Raw genomic sequence first — 19,910 nt, 5'->3', positions numbered from 1 at the left:
CAGGCCCCTTCAAGTTTAGTAAATGTTAGTAGTTGTGACAGTCTTATTGTATTAAATATTCCTTTTTGTTGTCTTGTTTTGCTTTGTTTAGCCTCTACAGCTTTCCTTGCTGATAGCCAGCCTCCAAACCGCAAAGCCCTTGCTGTTTATCCTGTTTTCTTGTTTTACTTTGTCATCAGTTGGATGATTCTCACCTTCACTCCTCAGTAAATCAGGAAATGGAAATTAAAAACCAGGGAATTCAAAGCTCATTTCAAAGATGCAATTCACCGTGGAGTTTTGCCTTTGGCCCTCTTTTGTCTAATTTTGGAGGTATTTGGTAACTGGGTATACGAGGAGATTAAAAGGGAACCATAAAGCACCGTCACCGTTTATGTAAGGAACTGATGTTTGAAAGGCCGTCCTTTCCTTCTTAATGTTATTTCTTTAAAATATGTGTGCATAGTACACACAGTATAATGCCTCCTTAAGGCATGATGGGGTCACTGTGGTCCATTTGGGTGACAACCAATGACTTGGGAAGCACATGGATACATCCTGCAAGTTGAATAGAGTTGGTAACTATATTTTCAGTTTTGAGAATACCAGTTCAGGTGCAGCTCTTAAACATATTGCCTTATGACTATTAGAATATGCCTCTCTTTTCATAAATAATAAGGGATAGTCTATTTTACTTCTCTTAAGCTTAAAAAGACAATGAGAGAGGTTGGGAAAGGGGTACATAGATGTGGGAGGAGAAAACATCTAAGCAAAATTCAGATTTTGACTAGAGAAAATTCTGTACTTGCTTAAAAAAAAGCAAAGGACATCTAAAACATAGGCTTTTTTAGTCTTTCTGTATAGTTACCTTTCTGCCATGCTTAATAGCAGCTCAGTGACACTCTTAATTTTTTTAACATCTTTATTGGAGTATAATTGCTTTACAATGGTGTGTTAGTTTCTGCTTTATGACAAAGTGAATCAGTTATACATATACATATGTTCCCATATCTCTTCCGTCTTGCATCTGTCTCCCTCCCTCCCACCCTCCCTATCCCACCCCTCTAGGTGGTCACAAACCACCGAGCTGATCTCCATGTGCTATGCGGCTGCTTCCCACTAGCTATCTATTTTACGTTTGGTAGTGTGTATATGTCCATGCCACTCTCTCACTTTGTCACAGCTTACCCTTTCCCCTCCCCATATCCTCAGGTCCATTCTCTAGTAGGTCTGTGTCTTTATTCCCATCTTACCCCTAGGTTCTTCATGACCTTTTTTTTTTTTCTTGGATTCCATATATATGTGTTAGCATACAGTATTTGTTTTTCTCTTTCTGACTTACTTCACTCTGTATGACAGACTCTAGGTCCATCCACCTCACTACAAATAACTCAATTTCGTTTCTTTCTATGCCTGGACACTCTTAATTTTTAATCTTACTTCCCAGTTCTGCATATGCAAGCTAAGGTGTTAGCAGTCAACTTGTAATTTTCCTTTGACTGAAGCTCTCAGTGGACCAATGATTGAACTTACCCAAGTAGAAGACCTCAGAAATTTAGATTGGTAGGTCCCTAATGCATATTATCATGTGGGCAGCTTCTCTTAAGGGTAGAATGAGGCAGTTTGGATACAGCATAGCTGTAAGGAATTTCTTGCTATTCTGTGTAGTCTGACCTCTAACTAAAAAGTAAAGCTAAATCAAAGGCTGCATTTAACCATGTAAACATGGAGGGATTTAGTGTTCTAATGGCTGATTTCACAGAACAACTAGATGCTTAAGAGCATGAGGTAGGATGAGTTGAGTTTACAGCTGCCGCCTTTTCATAGTGGGCTTAGCAGTTTTTTCATTAGGTGTGTTTTTTGGGTTGGGGATAGCAGTTTGTTTTCTTGGTTTTAGACTTTATTTGTAAAGCCAATTAGCTCTCCTTTAGAGAAGTACTTTTTTGCACATGTGCACCTACTTGTATTCTCAGCTATTTATGCACACAAGTGTGAAGGCTTTTCAGGGAGCAGAGTGTCTGGGACAGGCTGATTCTGAGCTAATCAGGGTTCTTTTAAGGTAATATGAGCTGCTGCCTTCTATAAATTGCACAGTGAAAAACTCTTAATAGACAAAGATTAGGAGTCAGGCAGAAAACATTCATTGTAAATATAGTTACTTATAAAAATAGGAATTTCTTATTCCACATCTTTTCTTTATCATGGAGTTTATTTATTCACTGGTATTTAAAGATGACCTATGCATAGATATATAATTTTTAAAATATACTTTCTCCATCCCCAGATTAACCAAATGAACAATACTAGGACAAATGAGTACTTGGAATGATATTCAATTACAGAGCATTACAAAATTGGTCCCCTCTGTCTCAGCATTGTCTAGATATTTTGGTTATGTATTTGTATTTGTTTCAATTTCCCTTTTAAATTTCAAAATAAACCCTGTTAGGACAAAGCCAATGTTTCAGTCTTGATAAATAAAATATTTTGAAACTGGTTCTGATTTTAAAATTGGTCCTAAATTATCATCCATTTCCATTGTCTGAAAGTTTCTAACTTCCCACTAAAAACATCTCTTCCAAAGTTGTTTTGTAATCTATCCCAATGATTATAATGTAAAATTAAAGAAATAATCATGCTTCTCAAAAGGGAATTAAATCTTCACTGAATTTTACTCAGGCTAAATATTTGGTCAGAAATTCCTAAGGCCACAACTTTGGTGGGGTTTGTGTGTGTGTGAGGGGGGTATTATACATATTGGGTGTTAAGGCAACTTGTTCTGTGTTTTAATCTGTTGCTTTTGGGTGACTTAGGGAATGGTTTTATTTGATTTAAATGAAGGCGGGTAAGATGGAGATTTAATTATCTTTCTGAAAATGAGTGGTCAATTTGAGGGTATAAATAAATATTTTCTTAATATATTCAAAAAAGTGCATTGCTTTCTGTCACAGAAGACCTGAGTATCTGGAAGTTGTAACCCTCAACACAGCTTTCCCTGATTTGCTGCAGAGGCACGTGGCTAATTATAGAAAGGAAGACTAGAAGGGAAGGGGACTCCAGCAAAGGAAACCCTGTTCCAGGAATTGGAAGGTTTCACGCTTTAGATGAAATTCAAGCATGTGATGTGCATTACTGCCATCGTGGCTTATCACTTGCTGCTCCTGCTTCTGAGATTGAGACTCCGTTGTCATATTCTTTAGCAATAGGAAAGGTGAAGACTGGATTTAATTGCTGTTCAGATTATAAATACTCAATTGATGTGAACATCTTTTTTGCAGTGTAGTCTTAAAAGTCAATCATTAATCGTCAAGTCTTTTGCCTCTTAAGTGGTTTATTACATGAGTTGAGTTGTATCTTTTCATTGTGGGGATTTTCTTTTGGGCAAGGTGAGGGGGTCACAGGGCATGGGGCTAGTAAGCATTTTACTGTTTACTGTATTTGTCTTTTTATAAAGTGTCCCCCAAAATGTGATTAGAAGGCTGACAAGCCTATATTTGAAGGTTTAATTGTGTACGTTATATAATCTAAGTACTTACTGTATTTGAACTTCCTGTTTATTCCTGGAGATGAAAATGAAAATCTCCCATCATTTCCAATTCTTGGATAACATCAAGTCATTGAAATTTATCTAAGGCCTATCATGATATGATCAGACATCCATTGCATGCAGTTGTTTTATTCCAGAGTAAAATACTGAAATTGTGCTTCTTAATTAAACTGTTCATTTCTGAGACAATTTGGATAGAAATAAATGTGTGAATGTTAATGCATATATGTAAATTAGAAATACTTTTTTAGATTCATGGGCTTTTATTAAAAATAAAGAATTTCTAGGGATTTACTTAGATCATAAGATGGCTAAATAATAATGTGACAATAATATTACTACAAATAATAGCTAACATTTATTGGGCACTTACTGTGTGCCAGACACTACTCTATTTTTTTAAGAATTTTTTGTAACAGCTTTATTGGGATATACTTTACCATAAAATTCACCCTTTTAAAATAATATACAATTCAGTGATTTTTCAGTATATTCACATAATTGTGCAACTATCACCACTGTCTCATTTTAGAACATTCCCATCACTTCACAAAGAAACCCCAAAGCCATTAGCAGTCATCCTCTTTTTCCCTTTTCCCCAGCCCCTGGCAACCATCAGTCTGCTTTCTGTCTCTGTGGATTTGGCCAGGCACTATTCTTAAGTGCTTTTTATGCATCTCCTCCAATCTTCAACATAAAGTGGTACAATCCTCATTTCACTGGTAGAAAATTGAGGCACAGAAAGGTTAAGTAAATTGTCCAAGGTTACACAGTGAATTGATATTTAAAATAGGAAAACACATTAGCTGAGATCATAGTAGGACACAGTTTTGAATTGCATTGTTATACGTATGAAATGAATACACCTCCTCCCCAGGGTATGTTCCCTGTTACTAGCCATTACAACGTACAGCTCACTGGAGGTCAATAACTCGTTTTTTTCTGAGTACTAGAATACTATATTAGCATCTGAGAAAGACACAGCGGTTATACATTGGGAAGAGTTAGGTTTGCTGCCCTCACTCCTCCTTGAGCCCCTTTTCTTTCCCCTCCTCCCACCACCAGACACATACACCCCTCCCCTTTTTCTCAAAGTCTTAAGAATCAAGCAGCTTCTGCCTCTTTCGTTTTAATTCTCCCAGTGGGATGGTTAACACATCAAAATTTAACGTGTCTATTCAGGTGTTTATAGTCATGGGATGCCACTGGTCACATGTAGTACCAGCTATATTCCTAAGACCTCAGAGAGCAGTAGTGTGAAAATAGAATGCCTTTCTATTTGGGTTAAACTAGGTGGGGTAAAGAAATAACACAGTAAATAAAGGCTTTGCCTTAATGAAGTCAGTGTTCCAGCCTGGTAGGAAGTGGCTACACCCTGCTCTTGTTCACTCTGTTCTCTTTTAGAGCCTTTGTATTCTGCACCATCTCTGCTGGTAATTTCTTGGTCCTCTTCGATGCTCTGTTTTAATCCTGATTTTTCCTATAAATAAAGAACCTGTGAAAAGAATAAATCTGTAAAATGATTTGTGAATATTAAATGTGCAAATAAAAAACACTGGAAGAGGAGAATTTGCACGTGCCTGTTCTTGTGCTGAAAGGCATGGGGATATTTCCTGCATACTGTTTTCAGATATATTGTCATCAGAAAATATTGAATGCTGTGTAGGATTGCACAGGTAGCAAGTTAGGAAGTCACATTTACTGAGCAAATATTTACCAGATGCTATAATAGCCGTTTTATGAACAGTACTGCTCCCAGTGAATTTAAGGTTCTTGCCTTGTCGCAAAAGAATTAGGAGACAAGCAGGGAGTTAAGAAAGTAAAGTGAGGATTTATTTAAGCAAGAATACGCTCTCAGAGGGAGAGCAGACAAATGGGTGAGGAGCTGCTGCCCTGGGTTTCTCTGGCAAGCCGGTTATGAGGGGCATACAAATAAAGGGGCAGAGTATTCACTGGGGAAGGAGGGGTTTGGGGGTCGTATTCCCTGATTTTCATCCCAGCTCTATCTTCCTGAGGGGAGGAGGGATTTCTGTTCTTATTTGGCTTAGATCAGAAGTATCATGGTGTCAGTGCATGATGGGTACTTCTCATCTGTAAGGCTAATTTTATTGTAATGAGAGCATAATGAGCAACAGGTCACATTCGGACATAGGAGATTCCTGTCTTTCCCCACCTTTCTTTGTCTGCTTCCAGGACACTTATCACCCAAAACGTGTGGTTTACTGTCAGTCTGGAGGTTCCTGCTTTCTTAACATCTTTCTTGGGGTATAATTGCTCCACATTGGTGTGTTAGTTTCTGCTGTACAACAGAGTGAATCAGCTATACATATACATATATCCGCATATCTCCTCCCTCTTGCGTCTCCCTCCCACCCTCCCTATCCCACCCCTCTAGGTGGTCAAAAAGCACCGAGCTGATCTCCCTCTGCTATGTGGCTGCTTCCCACTAGCTAGCTATTTTACACTTGGTAGTATTTATAAGTCCATGCCACTCTCTCACTTCGTCCCAGCTTACCCTTCCCCCTCCCCGTGTCCTCAAGTCCATTCTCTACGTCTGCGTCTTTATTCCTGTCCTGCCCCTAGATTCTTTGGAACTATTTTTTTTTTTGATTCCATATATATGTGTTAGCATACGGTATTTGTTTTTCTCTTTCTGACATACTTCACTCTGTATGACAGACTCTAGGTCCATCCATCTCACTACAGACAACTCAATTTTGTTTCTTTTTATGGCTGAGTAATCCATTGTACATATGTGCCACATCTTCTTTATCCATTCATCTGTTGATGAACACTTTGATTGCTTCCATGTCCTGGCTATTGTAAATAGTGCTGCAATGAACATTGTGGTACATGACTCTTTTTGAGTTATGGTTTTCTCAGGGTATATGCCCAGTAGTGGGATTGCTGGGTCATATGGTATTTCTATTTTTAGTTTTTTAACGAACCTCCATACTGTTCTCCATAATGGCTGTATCAATTTACATTCCCACCAACAGTGCAAGAGGGTACCCTTTTCTCCACACCCTCTCCAGCATTTGTTTGTAGATTTTTTGATGGTAGCCATTCTGAGTGGTGTGAGGTGATACCTCATTGTAGTTTTGATTTGCATTTCTCTAATGATTAGTGATGTTGAGCATTCTTTCATGTGTTTGTTGGCAATCTGTATATCTTCTTTGGAGAAATGTCTATGTAGGTCTTTGCCCATTTTGGGATTGGGTTGTTTGTTTTTTTAATATTGAGCTGCATGAGCTGCTTGTAAATTTTGGAGTTTAATCCTTTGTCAGTTGCTTCATTTGCAAATATTTTCTTCCATTCTGAGGGTTGTCTTTTGGTCTTGTTTATGGTTTCCTTTGCTGTGCAAAAGCTTTTAAGTTTCATTAAGTCCCATTTGTTTAATTTTATTTTTATTTCCACTTCTCTAGGAGGTGGGTCAAAAAGGATCTTGCTGTGATTTATGTCATAGAGTGTTCTGCCTATGTTTTCCTCTAAGAGTTTGATAGTGTCTGGCCTTACATTTAGGTCTTTAATCCATTTTGAGTTTATTTTTGTGTATGATGTTAGGGAGTATTCTAATTTCATTCTTTTCCATGTAGCTGTCCAGTTTTCCCAGCACCAATTATTGAAGAGGCTGTCTTTTCGCCATTGTATATTCTTGTGGTGTCTGCCCATGGACCCTCACTGTTTACAAGATGTGTGATTTCCTGCCATCAGGCCCCTGCCTCCATTTCTCTGCTCATATCTAGCTACTGCCTGCTGTAACATTCCCCTCTCAAGGAGTCTGGGACCCTTAAAATCTTTTAAGAGGCAGAGGGACCAACGGTCCATCTTATGTAACTGCTTCAAGCTGAGCATGGGTGTTGTCCCTACCTGTGGGTCCAGATCTCCTTACTATCTGTCAGAGATAGGGGTCTTGGGATTGTTGACAGAGGTGGAGAGGGGGAGTAGAAGGAGGCAACAACTTTGTCCAGCAGGTGTTGATGGTCCCCTTTGTCAGGTGGGATGGGTTGGAATCCCTGGCGTAGCATCATTTGAAGCTGGAGTTGTTGCATTCTTGGGTCTGTGATGTTTCTTTGTCCTTTTTGAATAAAAGCTTCAGGTCCTGTAGAGGCTTGATCATCCATCTGGATTTGTTGCAGGAATGGGGACCCCTTCCAGGGCCTGAGAGTGGGCTCGTCTAACACTCGGAAGTGAATTGTCCAAGGAGACACTGTGCTGACAAAGCAGGAGACTTTATTGGGAAGGGGCACTTGGGTGGAGACCAGGAAGGTAAGGGAACCCAGGAGGACTGCTCTTCCACGTGGCTCACAGTCTCAGGTTTTATGATGGTGGGGTTAGTTTTCAGGTTGTCTCTGGCCAGTCATTCTGACTTAGGGTCCTTCCTGGTGGCGCACACATCAGTCAGCAAAGCTGAATTCCAGCGAGGAGGATTCTGGGAGGTTGGTAGGACATATGGACTGGTGTCTCCTTTTGACGTTTCCTGAATTTTTCCTGTTGGTGGTGGCTTGTTAGTTCCATGTTCCTTACCAGGACCTCCTGTCATAAAATAACTCATGCAAATGGTTATTGTAGTGCTGGCCAGGGTGGGCGGTTTCAGTCAGTGTTTCCTCTAACAACTCCCACCTGAGACTTCATACTCAAGATACTTCTTGGGAATCGGGGTGGAGGTCTGTTTCTTTTGTAGCTACTTCCTGCTGAGAGTGGGCATAGTCCTGCCTAGTAGAGTAGAAGTCTCTCTCCACCTGATCTAAATCGAGGTATTCTGTGCCTGAAACCAGCATTCACCCTTGTAGTAACAATTTAGCTTGAAACTGTTGGACCCTGTTGGAGATGAACCTTGTAAGCAGTTGAAACAGACAGGGGCCAAACAAGAGGCCTAACAGGATGGTCATCACCAGGCCCAGAAAAGGAAGGCAAAATTTGGGATGTGGACTGCAGGGTGTGTGACTTTCTTCTGATTGGTTTGTGGCATGGTAACTGGGTGGTGCTCCAGGAATCTTGTGCTCAGCCTGAAGTTACCATCCTCCACCTGAGTGGCGGCCCCAGTTCTGCAGAAGGACTCAAAGATATTGTTATGCATATTCCTTGAGGAGGAACCAGGACCCTGCCCCAAGGCTGCACCACCATTTGACTGCTCCTCCCGTTTCTGCATCCCTTCCCTTCCCTGATTAGAAACTGTTTGAATCTGCCCTTTGGAACTCAGGGAAGGTCTAGGAGGCTGAATGAAGTCTATATCCTACAAACAGGAAACAGGGGGCACAGAAAGGGTTTGTACTCTGGAGCCCCACAAAGTCCTGCTCAGTTTTAATTCAGGGAACTGGGCAATGACGGCTCTGGCATCTTCCTGTTAAAATGAGGCATAGTGCTGCCTCAGTTTGGAGAATAGACACTGAATTGGAAATATTTCTGAGTTCCAAGTCCTGGATCTTAGTCTCGTATGATTAAAATCTCAATCCCTTGGTCTGCCATTTTGGTGTAACAGACCAAATTAAAAGTAGTTGGAGGAGTGACAACTGGAATTTTAATAGACAAAATAAATCTCATTTCTTTTCAGGAGAATAAACCTGAAACCCAGTCTGGACCTGGCGCTTTGGGGAGCCTTGTAGCCAGGTGACCAGTTGTCTAGTTTTATCTAAGTAGGTTTTAACTTTTAATGTGGTATTTATACATAGATAACAAGTGCTATTGGTCATCATACATGTTTATTCTTTTTGTTAATGTATGATCTAAAACAATTTCATTGTCTAAAAATGTAATAGTTACAAGAGGACACCTTTAAAAAGTAAGGTTGCAGTTGACAGCTGCCAGCACACATTGTTTTGAGATTGGCTGGTGTCATCCAAGTCTGACACAGCTCAGAAAACTCAAGTTCTTAGCAATACAAGGACTTGACTTGTCTGAAATCACACCCATAGTGTCACCTGGTTATTTCCTTGGATGTCTGAACCACAGCTACTCCATTTTGACTTTCAGTTGCATTTCTCTCCTTAATGGCCAAAGCAGATGTCACTGTTAATGATTTTAGTGCTTTTTTAGATATGAGAAGATGCAAGAACTTGGGGTCATAAAAGCTTCTCCTGAAAGTATCTAACTATCTGAAGACCTGTTCTGCCAGTTTTTCCCAGAGCACAGAGTGCCTCATTCCTGATCTCCTCCCTGAGCTCCTTTCAGGGGGTGTTGAAGGTCAGTGGCTGCCGTGCCCATTGACCTAATCCTTGCAGAGGCAGATGGCAAGTGTCAATTTTCAGTTGGCAGGGCCCCTTCAGGTTCATAAATTTGATCATGGTTTGGGGGGCATTTCATGACCATTTCATCCCATGGTGCCAGGAATGCTCATTCCCAGGTCTGGCAGAGATTTCACTGCTGGGTCACTCAATGCGCTATTCCTGGACTAAGCCTTATTCACAGTAGCCAAAAGTCTCTGGACCACCTGTCTTACTATTCTCTTACGGTCCAGGAAAATATTTGCTGTTGTTGCTTCTTCCCGTATCTAGAGTTACATCATTACCATCATTGATCTTACATGAAACTATATATCATCATTTTATCAGAGGCTCAGTCACACATTTGGTAATGTAAGAAACAACAATTTTGTAAAACAGGCAATATAAAAAACAATATAGCTAGCAGATTAGTAAGGTCATAAGTAAGAATATATGTCAAGAACTTCCATTAGGTGCAACCCAGTATATCCCAGGTCATCTGACTTACTCTGTTCTGTACCGATCCTTATCGTTAAGGGAAATTATATATTGGCATTGTCCATAAGGCACCCAGCCCAGTTTCCTAGTGTTACTAGGCTGGTTATCTCTAGTATGGATTTAATTGTCCCCAGTATAGAGGAGCCTTTAATTAAAGGCTTAAATTTAAATTACCTAAATTACCATAGCCTGGTGTTAACTACATAAATCCATCCCATAATTGTGGGAGGTATTATTCCTTGGCTGAAATTTTGGTTGTTGCTCTGATTGAGCCTGAGTAATAGAGGAAAATTCATATTTATGGCCAGAGTCAGAGCAGGTATTATTAATTGGCTAGGTGAGGGGATCCCACCTAGTAATATCACTAGTGGCCTAAACAGGACTATAATTTCTTTCTTCTAGAATACATTTTCTAAGAGCCAACCAATTAGAGCCATCAAGTGGAGAAATACACCAAGGTAACACAGAAGTACTAGACACAGGTAATTGGCCACAAACCCAACAATTGGATTGATTTTTTAAAACAAGCATAGGATCATGCCCATGATGGGAAAATATTTGATTCATATGCAAAGGTCCAAGAAGTCAAGAAAACATTATAAATGATCATATGAGTCAGGTCCAAGATCTTGGGCAAGCTGTCTACTTCTGCTGTTGTCTTCTTCTCATCCAGGTATGAGTGTAGTTTCTCCTTTGTTTGAGCATTGTTTTAAGGTGATTTTGAGGTCAGCCACCCTCTCCATAGGCCAGTCCAGTGCAGGGGCTCTTTGTGAGTGGAAATTAATCCAAGAGTCAATTCCCGGGGGACCTTGAAGATGGCGGAAGAGTAAGACGCGGAGATCACCTTCCTTCCCACAGATACACCAGAAATACATCTACACGTGGAACAACTCCTACAGAACACCTACTGAACGCTGGCAGAAAACCTCAGACCTCCCAAAAGGCAAGAAACTCCCCACGTACCTGGGTAGGGCAAAAGAAAAAACAGAGACAAAAGAATAGGGACGGCACCTGCACCAGTGGGAGGGAGCTGTGAAGGAGGAAAAGTTTCCACACACTAGGAAGCCCCTTCGCGGGCGAAGACTGCGGGAGGCGGAGCGGGGAGCTTCGGAGCCACGGAGGAGTGCACAGCAACGGGTGCGGAGGGCAAAGTGGGGAGATTCCCGCACAGACGATCGGTGCCGACCGGCACTCACCAGCCCGAGAGGCTTGTCTGCTCACCCGCCGGGGCGGGCGGGGCTGCGAGCTGAGGCTCGGGTTTCGGTTTTGGACGGAGCGCAGGGAGAGGATTGGGGTTGGCGGCTTGAACATAGCCTGAAGGGGTTAGTGCACCACGGCTAGCCGGGAGGGAGTCCGGGGAAAAGTCTGCACCTGCCGAAGAGGCAAGAGACTTTTTCTTCCCTCTTTGTTTCCTGGTGCACGAGGAGAGGGGTTTAAGAGCACTGCTTAAAGGAACTCCAGAGACGGGCATGAGCTGCGGCTAAAAGCGCGAACCCCAGAGACGGGCGGGAGCCGCGGCTAAAAGCACGGACCCCAGAGACGGGCGGGAGACGCTAAAGCTGCTGCTGCTGCCACCAAGGGGCCTGTGTGCAAGCACAGGTCACTCTCCACAACCCTCTTCCGCGGAGCCTGTGCAGCCCGCCACTGACAGGTTCCCGGGATCCAGGGACAACTTCCCCGCGAGAATGCATGGCGGGCCTCAGGCTGGTGCAACGTCACGCTGGCCTCTGCCGCCGCAGGCTTGCCCCGCACTCCGTGCCCCTCCCTCCCCCCTGGCCTGAGTGCGCCAGAGCCCCCGAATCAACGGATCCTTTAACCCCGTCCTGTCTGAGCAAAAAACAGACGCCCTCAGGCGACCTACACGTAGAGGCAGGGCCAGATCCAAAGCTGAGCCCCTGTGAGCTGTGAGAACAAAGAAGAGAAAGGGAAATCTCTCCCAGCAGTCTCAGAAGCAGCGGATTAGAGCTCCACAATCAACTTGATGTACCTGCATCTGTAGAATACATGAATAGACAACACATCATCCCAAATTGAGAAGGTGGGCTTCGAGAGCAAGAGCTATGATTTTTTTTCCCTTTTCCTCTTTTTGTGAATGTGTATGTGTATGCTTCTGTGTGAGATCTTGTCTGTATAGTCTTGCTTCCACCATTTGTCCTAGGGTTCTATCCGTCCATGTTTTTTTTAAAAAATTTTTTCTTAATAATTAATTTTAATTTTAATAACTTTATTATACTTTACCTTCATTCTTTCTTTCTTTCTTTCCTTCCTTCCTTCCCTCCTTTAGACAACGAATCATCCCAAATTGAGGAGGTGGTCTCTGAGAGCAAGATTTATGATTTTTCCCCCTTTACCTCTTTTTGTGAGGGTGTATGTGTATGCTTCTGTGTAAGCATACACATAGCTTTGCTTCCAACGTTTGTCCTAAGGTTCTATCTGTCCCTTTTTTTTTTCTAAATAAGTATTTTTTTTAATTCAATAACTTTATTATACTTTATTTTATTTTTACTGTATCTTCTTTCTTTCTGTCTTTTTTCCTTCTTTCCCTCCTTCCTTCCTTCCTCCCTCCCTCCCTCCCTCCTTTCTTTCCTTCTTGCCTTCTTTCATTCTTTGCTTCTTTCTTTCTTCCTTCCTTCCTTCCTTCCTTCCCTCCTTTCCTTCTTTCTTTCCTCATACTTCTACTAATTCCCTCTACTTTTTCTCCCTTTTATTCTGAGCCATGTGGATGAAAGGCTCTTGGTGCTCCAGCCAGGAGTCAGGGCTCTGCCTCTGAGGTAGGAGAGCCAACTTCAGGACACTGGTCAACAAGAGACCTCCCAGCTCCACATAATATCAAATGGCGAAAATCTCCCAGAGACCTCCATCTTAACACCAGCACCCAGCTTCACTCAACGACCAGCAAGCTATAGTGCAGGACAACCTATGCCAAACAACTAGCAAAACAGGAACACAACCCCACCCATTAGCAGAGAGGCTGCCTAAAATCATAATAAGTCCACAGACATCCCAAAACACACCACCAGACGTGAACCTGCCCACTAGAGACACAAGATCCAGCCTCATCCACCAGAACACAGGCACTAGTCCCCTCCACCAGGAAGCCTACACAACCCACTGAACCAACCTTAGCCACTGGAGACAGACATCAAAAACAGCGGGAACTACGAACCTGCTGCCTGCAAAAAGGAGACCCCAAACGCAGTAAGATAAGCAAAATGAGAAGACAGAAAAACACACAGCAGATAAAGGAGCAAGATAAAAATGCACCAGACCTAACAAATGAAGAGGAAATAGGCAGTCTACCTTAAAAGGAATTCAGTATAATGATAGTAAGGATGATCCAAAATCTTGGAAATAGAATGGACAAAATGCAAGAAACAGTTAACAAGGACCTAGAAGAAATAAAGATGAAACAAGCAACGATGAACAACACAATAAATGAAATTAAATGTACTCTAGATGGGATCAATAGCAGAATAACTGAGGCAGAAGAACGGATAAGTGACCTGGAAGGTAAAATAGTGGAAATAACTACTGCAGAGCAGAATAAAGAAAAAAGAATGAAAAGAACTGAGGACAGTCTCAGAGACCTCTGGGACAACATTAAACACACCAACATTCGAATTATAGGGGTTCCAGAAGAAGAAGAGAAAAAGAAAGGGACTGAGAAAATATTTGAAGTGATTATAGTTGAAAACTCCCCTAATAAGGGAAAGGAAATAGTTAATCAAGTCCAGGAAGCACAGAGAGTCCCATACAGGATAAATCCAAGGAGAAATACGCCAAGACACATATTAATCAAGCTGTCCAAAATTAAATACAAAGGAAGCATATTAAAAGCAGCAAGGGAAAAACAACAAATAACACACAAGGGAATCCCCATAAGGTTAACAGCTGATCTCTCAGCAGAAACCCTACAAGCCAGAAGGGAATGGCAGGACATACTGAAAGTGATGAAGGAGAAAAACCTGCAACCAAGATTACTCTACCCAGCAAGGATCTCATTCAGATTTGATGGAGAAATTAAAACCTTTACAGACAAGCAAAAGCTGAGAGAGTTCAGCACCACCAAACCAGCTTTACAACAAATGCTAAAGGAACTTCTCTAGACAAGAAACACAAGAGAAGGAAAAGACCTATAATAACGAACCCAAAACAATTAAGAAAATGGGAATAGGAACATACATATCGATAATTACCTTAAATGTAAATGGATTAAATGCTCCCACTGAAAGACACAGATTAGCTGAATGGATACAAAAACAAGACCCTTATATATGCTGTCTACAAAAGACCCACTTCAGACCTAGAGACGCATACAGACTGAAAGTAAGGGGGTGGAAAAGATATTCCATGCAAATGGAAACCAAAAGAAAGCTGAAGTAGCAATTCTCATATCAGACAAAATAGACTTTAAAATAAGGACTATTAAAAGAGACAAAGAAGGACACTACATAATGATCAAGGGATCGATCCAAGAAGAAGATATAACAATTATAAATATTTATGTACCCAACATAGGAGCACCTCAATACATAAGGCAAATACTAACAGCCATAAAAGGGGAAATTGACAGTAACACATTAATAGTAGGTGACTTTAACACCCCACTTTCACCCATGGACAGAGCATCCAAAATGAAAATAAATAAGGAAACAAAAGCTTTAAATGATACATTAAACAAGATGGACTTAATTGATATTTATACGACACTCCATCCAAAAACAAGAGAATACACATTTTTCTCAAGTGCTCATGGAACATTCTCCAGAATAGATCATATCTTGGGTCACAAATCAAGCCTTGGTAAATTTAAGAAAATTGAAATTGTATCAAGTATCTTTTCTGACCACAACGCCATGAGACTAGATATCAATTACAGGAAAAGATCTGTAAAAAATACAAACACATGGAGGCTAAACAATACACTACTTAATAATGAAGTGATCACTGAAGAAATCAAAGAGGAAATAAAAAAATACCTAGAAACAAATGACAATGGGACACAACAACCCAAAACCTATGGGATGCAGCAAAAGCAGTTCTAAGGGAGAAGTTTATAGCAATACAAGCCCACCTTAAGAAGCAGGAAACATCTCGAATAAACAACCTAACCTTGTAATTAGAGAAAGAAGAACAAAAAAAACCCCAAAACTAGCAGAAGGAACGAAATCATAAATATCAGATCAGAAATAAATGAAAAAGAAATGAAGGAAACAATAGCAAAGATCAATAAAACTAAAAGCTGGTTCTTTGAGAAGATAAACAAAATAGATAAAGCACTAGCCAGACTCATCAAGAAAAAAAGGGAGAAGACTCAAATCAATAGAATTAGGAATGAAAAAGGAGAAGTAACAACTGACACTGCAGAAATACAAAAGATCATGAGAGATTACTACAAGCAACTCTATGCCAATAAAATGGACAATCTGGAAGAAATGGACAAATTCTTAGAAATGCACAACCTGCCAAGACTGAATCAGGAAGAAATTGAAAATATGAACAGACCAAACACAAGCACTGAAATTGAAACTGTGATTAAAAATCTTCCAACAAACAAAAGCCCAGGAACAGATGGCTTCACAGGCGAATTCTATCAAACATTTAGAGAAGAGCTAACACCTACCCTTCTAAACTCTTCCAAAATATAGCAGAGGGAGGAACACTCCAAAATTCATTCTACGAGGCCACCATCACCATGATACCAAAACCAGAAAAGGATGTCACAAAGAAAGAAAACTACAGGCCAATATCACTGATAAACCTAGATGCAAATATCCTCAACAAAATACTAGCAAACAGAATCCAACAGCACATTGAAAGGATCATACAGCATGATCAAGTGGGATTTATTCCGGGAATGCAAGGATTCTTCAATATACACAAATCTATCAATGTGATCAAGCATATTAACAAATTGAAGGAGAAAAAGCATATGATCATCTCAATAGATGCAGAGAAAGCTTGCGACAAAATTCAACACCCATTTATGATAAAAAACCCTGCAGAAAATAGGCATAGAGGGAACTTTCCTCAACATAATAAAGGCCATATATGACAAACCCACAGCCAACATCATCCTCAATGGTGAAAAACTGAAAGTATTTTCACTAAGATCAGGAACAAGACAAGCTTGCCCACTCTCACCACTCTTATTCAATATAGTTTTTGAAGTTTTAGCCATGGCAATCAGAGAAGAAAAGGAAATAAAAGGAATCCAAATCAGAAAAGAAGAAGTAAAGCTGTCACTGCTTGCAGATGATATGATACTATACATAGAGAATCCTAAAGATGCTACGAGAAAACTACTAGAGCTAATCAATGAATTTGGTAAAGATGCAGGATACAAAATTAATGCACAGAAATCTCTGACATTCCTAAACACTAATGATGAAAAAGCTGAAAGTGAAATCAAGAAAACACTCCCATTTACCATTACAACAAAAAGAATAAAATATCTAGGAATAAATCTGCCTAAGGAGACAAAAGACCTGTATGCAGAAAATTATAAGACACTGATGAAAGAAATTAAAGATGATACAAATAGATGGAGAGATATACCGTGTTCTTGGATTGGAAGAATCAACATTGTGAAAATGACTCTATTACCCAAAGCAATCTACAGATTCAATGCAATCCCTATGAAAATACCACTGGCTTTTTTCACAGAACTAGAACAAAAAATTTCACAGTTTGTATGGAAACATAAAAGACCCCGAATAGCCAAAGCAATCTTGAGAATGGAAAATGGAGCTTGAGGAATCAGGCTCCCTGATTTCAGACTATACTACAAAGTACAGTAATCAAGACAGTATTATACTGGCACAAAAACAGATAGATCAATGGAACAGGATAGAAAGCCCAGAGATAAACCCATGCATGTATGGTCACCTTATCTTTGATAAAGGAGGCAGGAATGTACAGTGGAGAAAGGACAGCCTCTTTAATAAGTGGTGCTGGGAAAACTGGACAGGTACATGTAAAAGTATGAGATTAGATCACTCCCTAACACCATACACAAAAATAAGCTCAAAATGGATTAAAGACCTAAATGTAAAGGCATAAATTATCAAACTCGTAGAGGAAAACATAGGCAGAACACTCTATGACATAAATCACAGCAAGATCCTTTTTGACCCACCTCCTAGAGAAATGGAAATAAAAACAAAAATAAACAAATGGGACCAATGAAACTTCCAAACTTTTGCACAGCAAAGGAAACCATAAACAAGACCAAAAGACATCCCTCAGAATGACAGAAAATATTAGCAAATGAAGCAACTGACAAAGGATTAATGTCCAAAATTTACAAGCAGCTCATGCAGCTCAATAACAAAAATACAAACAACCCAATCCAAAAATGGTCAGAAGGCCTAAATAGACATTTCTCCAAAGAAGATATACAGATTACCCAAAAAACCCATGAAAGAATGCTCAATATCATTAATCGTTAGAGAAATTAAAATCAAAACTTCAAGAAGATATCATCTCACACCGCTCAGAATGGCCATCATCAAAAAATCTAGAAAAAAAAATGCTGGAGAGGGTGTGGAGAAAAGGGAACATTCTTGCACTGCTGGTGGGAATGTGAAATGGTACAGTCACTATGGAGAACAGTATGGAGTATTCCTTAAATAACTACAAATAGAACTACCACATGACCCAGCAATCTCACTACTGGGCATATAACCTGAGAAAACCATAATTCAAAAAAGTCATGTACCAAAATATTCATTACAGCTCTATTTACAATAGCCTGGAGTTGGAAACCACCTAAGTGTCCATCATCAGATGAATGGATAAAGAAGATGTGGCACATATATACAATGGAATATTACTCAGCCATAACAAGAAACGAAATTGTGATATTTGTAATGAAGTGGATAGACCTAGCATCTGTCATACAGAGTGAAGTAAGTCAGAAAGAGAAAGACAAATACTGTATGCTAACAAATATATATGGAATTTAAGAAAAAAACTGTCATGATTAACCTAGGGGTAAGACTGGAATAAAGACTCAGACCTACGAGGAAATGGACTTGAGGATATGGTGGGGGGAAGGGTAAGCTGTGACAAAGCGAGAGTGAGGCATGGACATATATAAACTACCAAACGTAAGGTAGATAGCTAGTGGGAATCAGCCGCGTAGCACAGGGAGATCAGCTTGGTGCTTTGTGACCGCCTGGAGGGGTGGGATAGGGAGGGTGGGAGGAAGGGAGACGTAAGAGGGAAGAGATATGGGAACATAAGTTTATGTATAACTGATTCACTTTGTTATAAAGCAGAAACTAACACACCATTGTAAAGCAATTATACTCCAATAAAGATGTAAAAAAAGAAAGTGTGTTCTTCCTATGTTTTCCTCTAAGTGCTTTATAGTGTCTCTAATAAATTTTTAGTTTATTTTTGTGTATTGTGTTAGGGAGTGTTCTAATTTCATTCTTTTCCGTGTAGCTGTCCAGTTTTCCCAGCACCACTTATTGAAGCGAGTGTTTTCTCCCTTGTATATCCTTGCCTCCTTTGTCACAGATTATTTGACCATAGGTGCGTGGGTTTATCTATGGGCTTTCTATCTTGTTCCATTGATTTATATTTCTGTTATTGTGCCATTACCATACTGTCTTGATTACTGTAGGTTTGTAGTATTGTCTGAAGTCAGGAAGTCTGATTCCTCCTGCTCTGTTTTTTTTCCCTCAAGACTGCTTTGGCTATTTCGGGGTCTTTTTTGTCTCCATACAAATTTTAAGATTTTTTGTTCTACTAATGTAAAAAAATGCCATTGATAATTTGATAAAGATTGCATTGAATCTGTAGATTGCTTTGGGTAGTATAGTCATTTTCACAATGTTGATTCTTCCAATCCAAGAACATGGTATATCTCTCCATCTATTTGTATTATCTTTAATTTCTTTCATCAGTGTCCTTTAATTTTCTGCATACAGGTCTTTTGTCTCCTTAGGTAGGTTTATTCCTAGATATTTTTATTCTTTGTGTTGCAGTGGTAAATGGGAGTGTTTCATTAATTTCTCTTTCAGATTTTTCATCATTAGTGTATAGGAATGCTAGAGATTTCTGTACATTAACTTTATATCCTGCAACTTTACCAAATTCACTGATTAGCTCTACTAGCTTTCTCGTGGCATCTTTAGGATTATCTACATATAGTATCATGTCCTCTACAAACAGTGACAGTTTTACTTCTTCTTTTGCAATTTGGGTTCCTTTTGTTTCTTTTTTCTTTTTTTTGACATATTTATTGGAATATAATTGTTTTACCATGGTGTGTTAGTTTCCGCTTTCTAACAAAGTGATTCAGTTATACATATGTTCCCATATCTCTTCCCTCTTGCGTCTCCCTCCCTCCCACCGTCCCTATCCCACCCCTCCAGGCAGTCACAAAGCACGGAGCTGATCTCCTTGTGCTATGCGGCTGTTTCTCACTAGCTATCTACTTTACGTTTGGTAGTGTATATATGTTCATGCCTCTTGCTCACTTGGTCACAGCTTACCCTTCCCCCCCGTATCCTCAAGTCCATTCTCCAATAGGTCTGTGTCTTTATTCCCATCTTGCATCTAGGTTATTCATGACCTTTTTTTTTTTAGATTCCATATATATGTGTTAGCATATGGTATTTGTTTTTTTCTTTCTGACTTACTTCACTCTGTATAACAGCCTCTAGTTCGAT

General features: G+C 40.1%; 1 protein-coding gene across 6 annotated transcripts in view; it reads left to right on the top strand.

The window, feature by feature from the left end:
• The window catches only part of YIPF6 (Yip1 domain family member 6), an 87,393-nt gene that overhangs the window by 29,447 nt on the left and 38,036 nt on the right, over window positions 1-19,910 (top strand). For 3 of the 6 annotated variants that reach the window (XM_030847105.2, XM_060291830.2, XM_060291829.2), the window contains exon 7: window positions 92-5,084. The exons of 1 other annotated variant lie outside the window; for it this stretch is intronic. In XM_030847105.2, coding sequence (XP_030702965.1) covers window positions 92-210 — 119 coding nt within the window. In that variant the 3' untranslated portion in view covers window positions 211-5,084. Of the gene's footprint in view, window positions 1-91; window positions 5,085-19,910 lie in introns of those variants that run through there. 2 more of the 6 variants (XR_009560599.1, XM_060291828.1) reach the window with 2 other exon arrangements.

This window comes from Globicephala melas, chromosome X, assembly GCF_963455315.2.
Source record: "Globicephala melas chromosome X, mGloMel1.2, whole genome shotgun sequence".
In the NCBI taxonomy this organism is placed as follows: domain Eukaryota; kingdom Metazoa; phylum Chordata; class Mammalia; order Artiodactyla; family Delphinidae; genus Globicephala; species Globicephala melas.
Note: the sequence above shows the minus strand (reverse complement) of the source record. Positions and strands in the feature narration are given on the sequence as shown.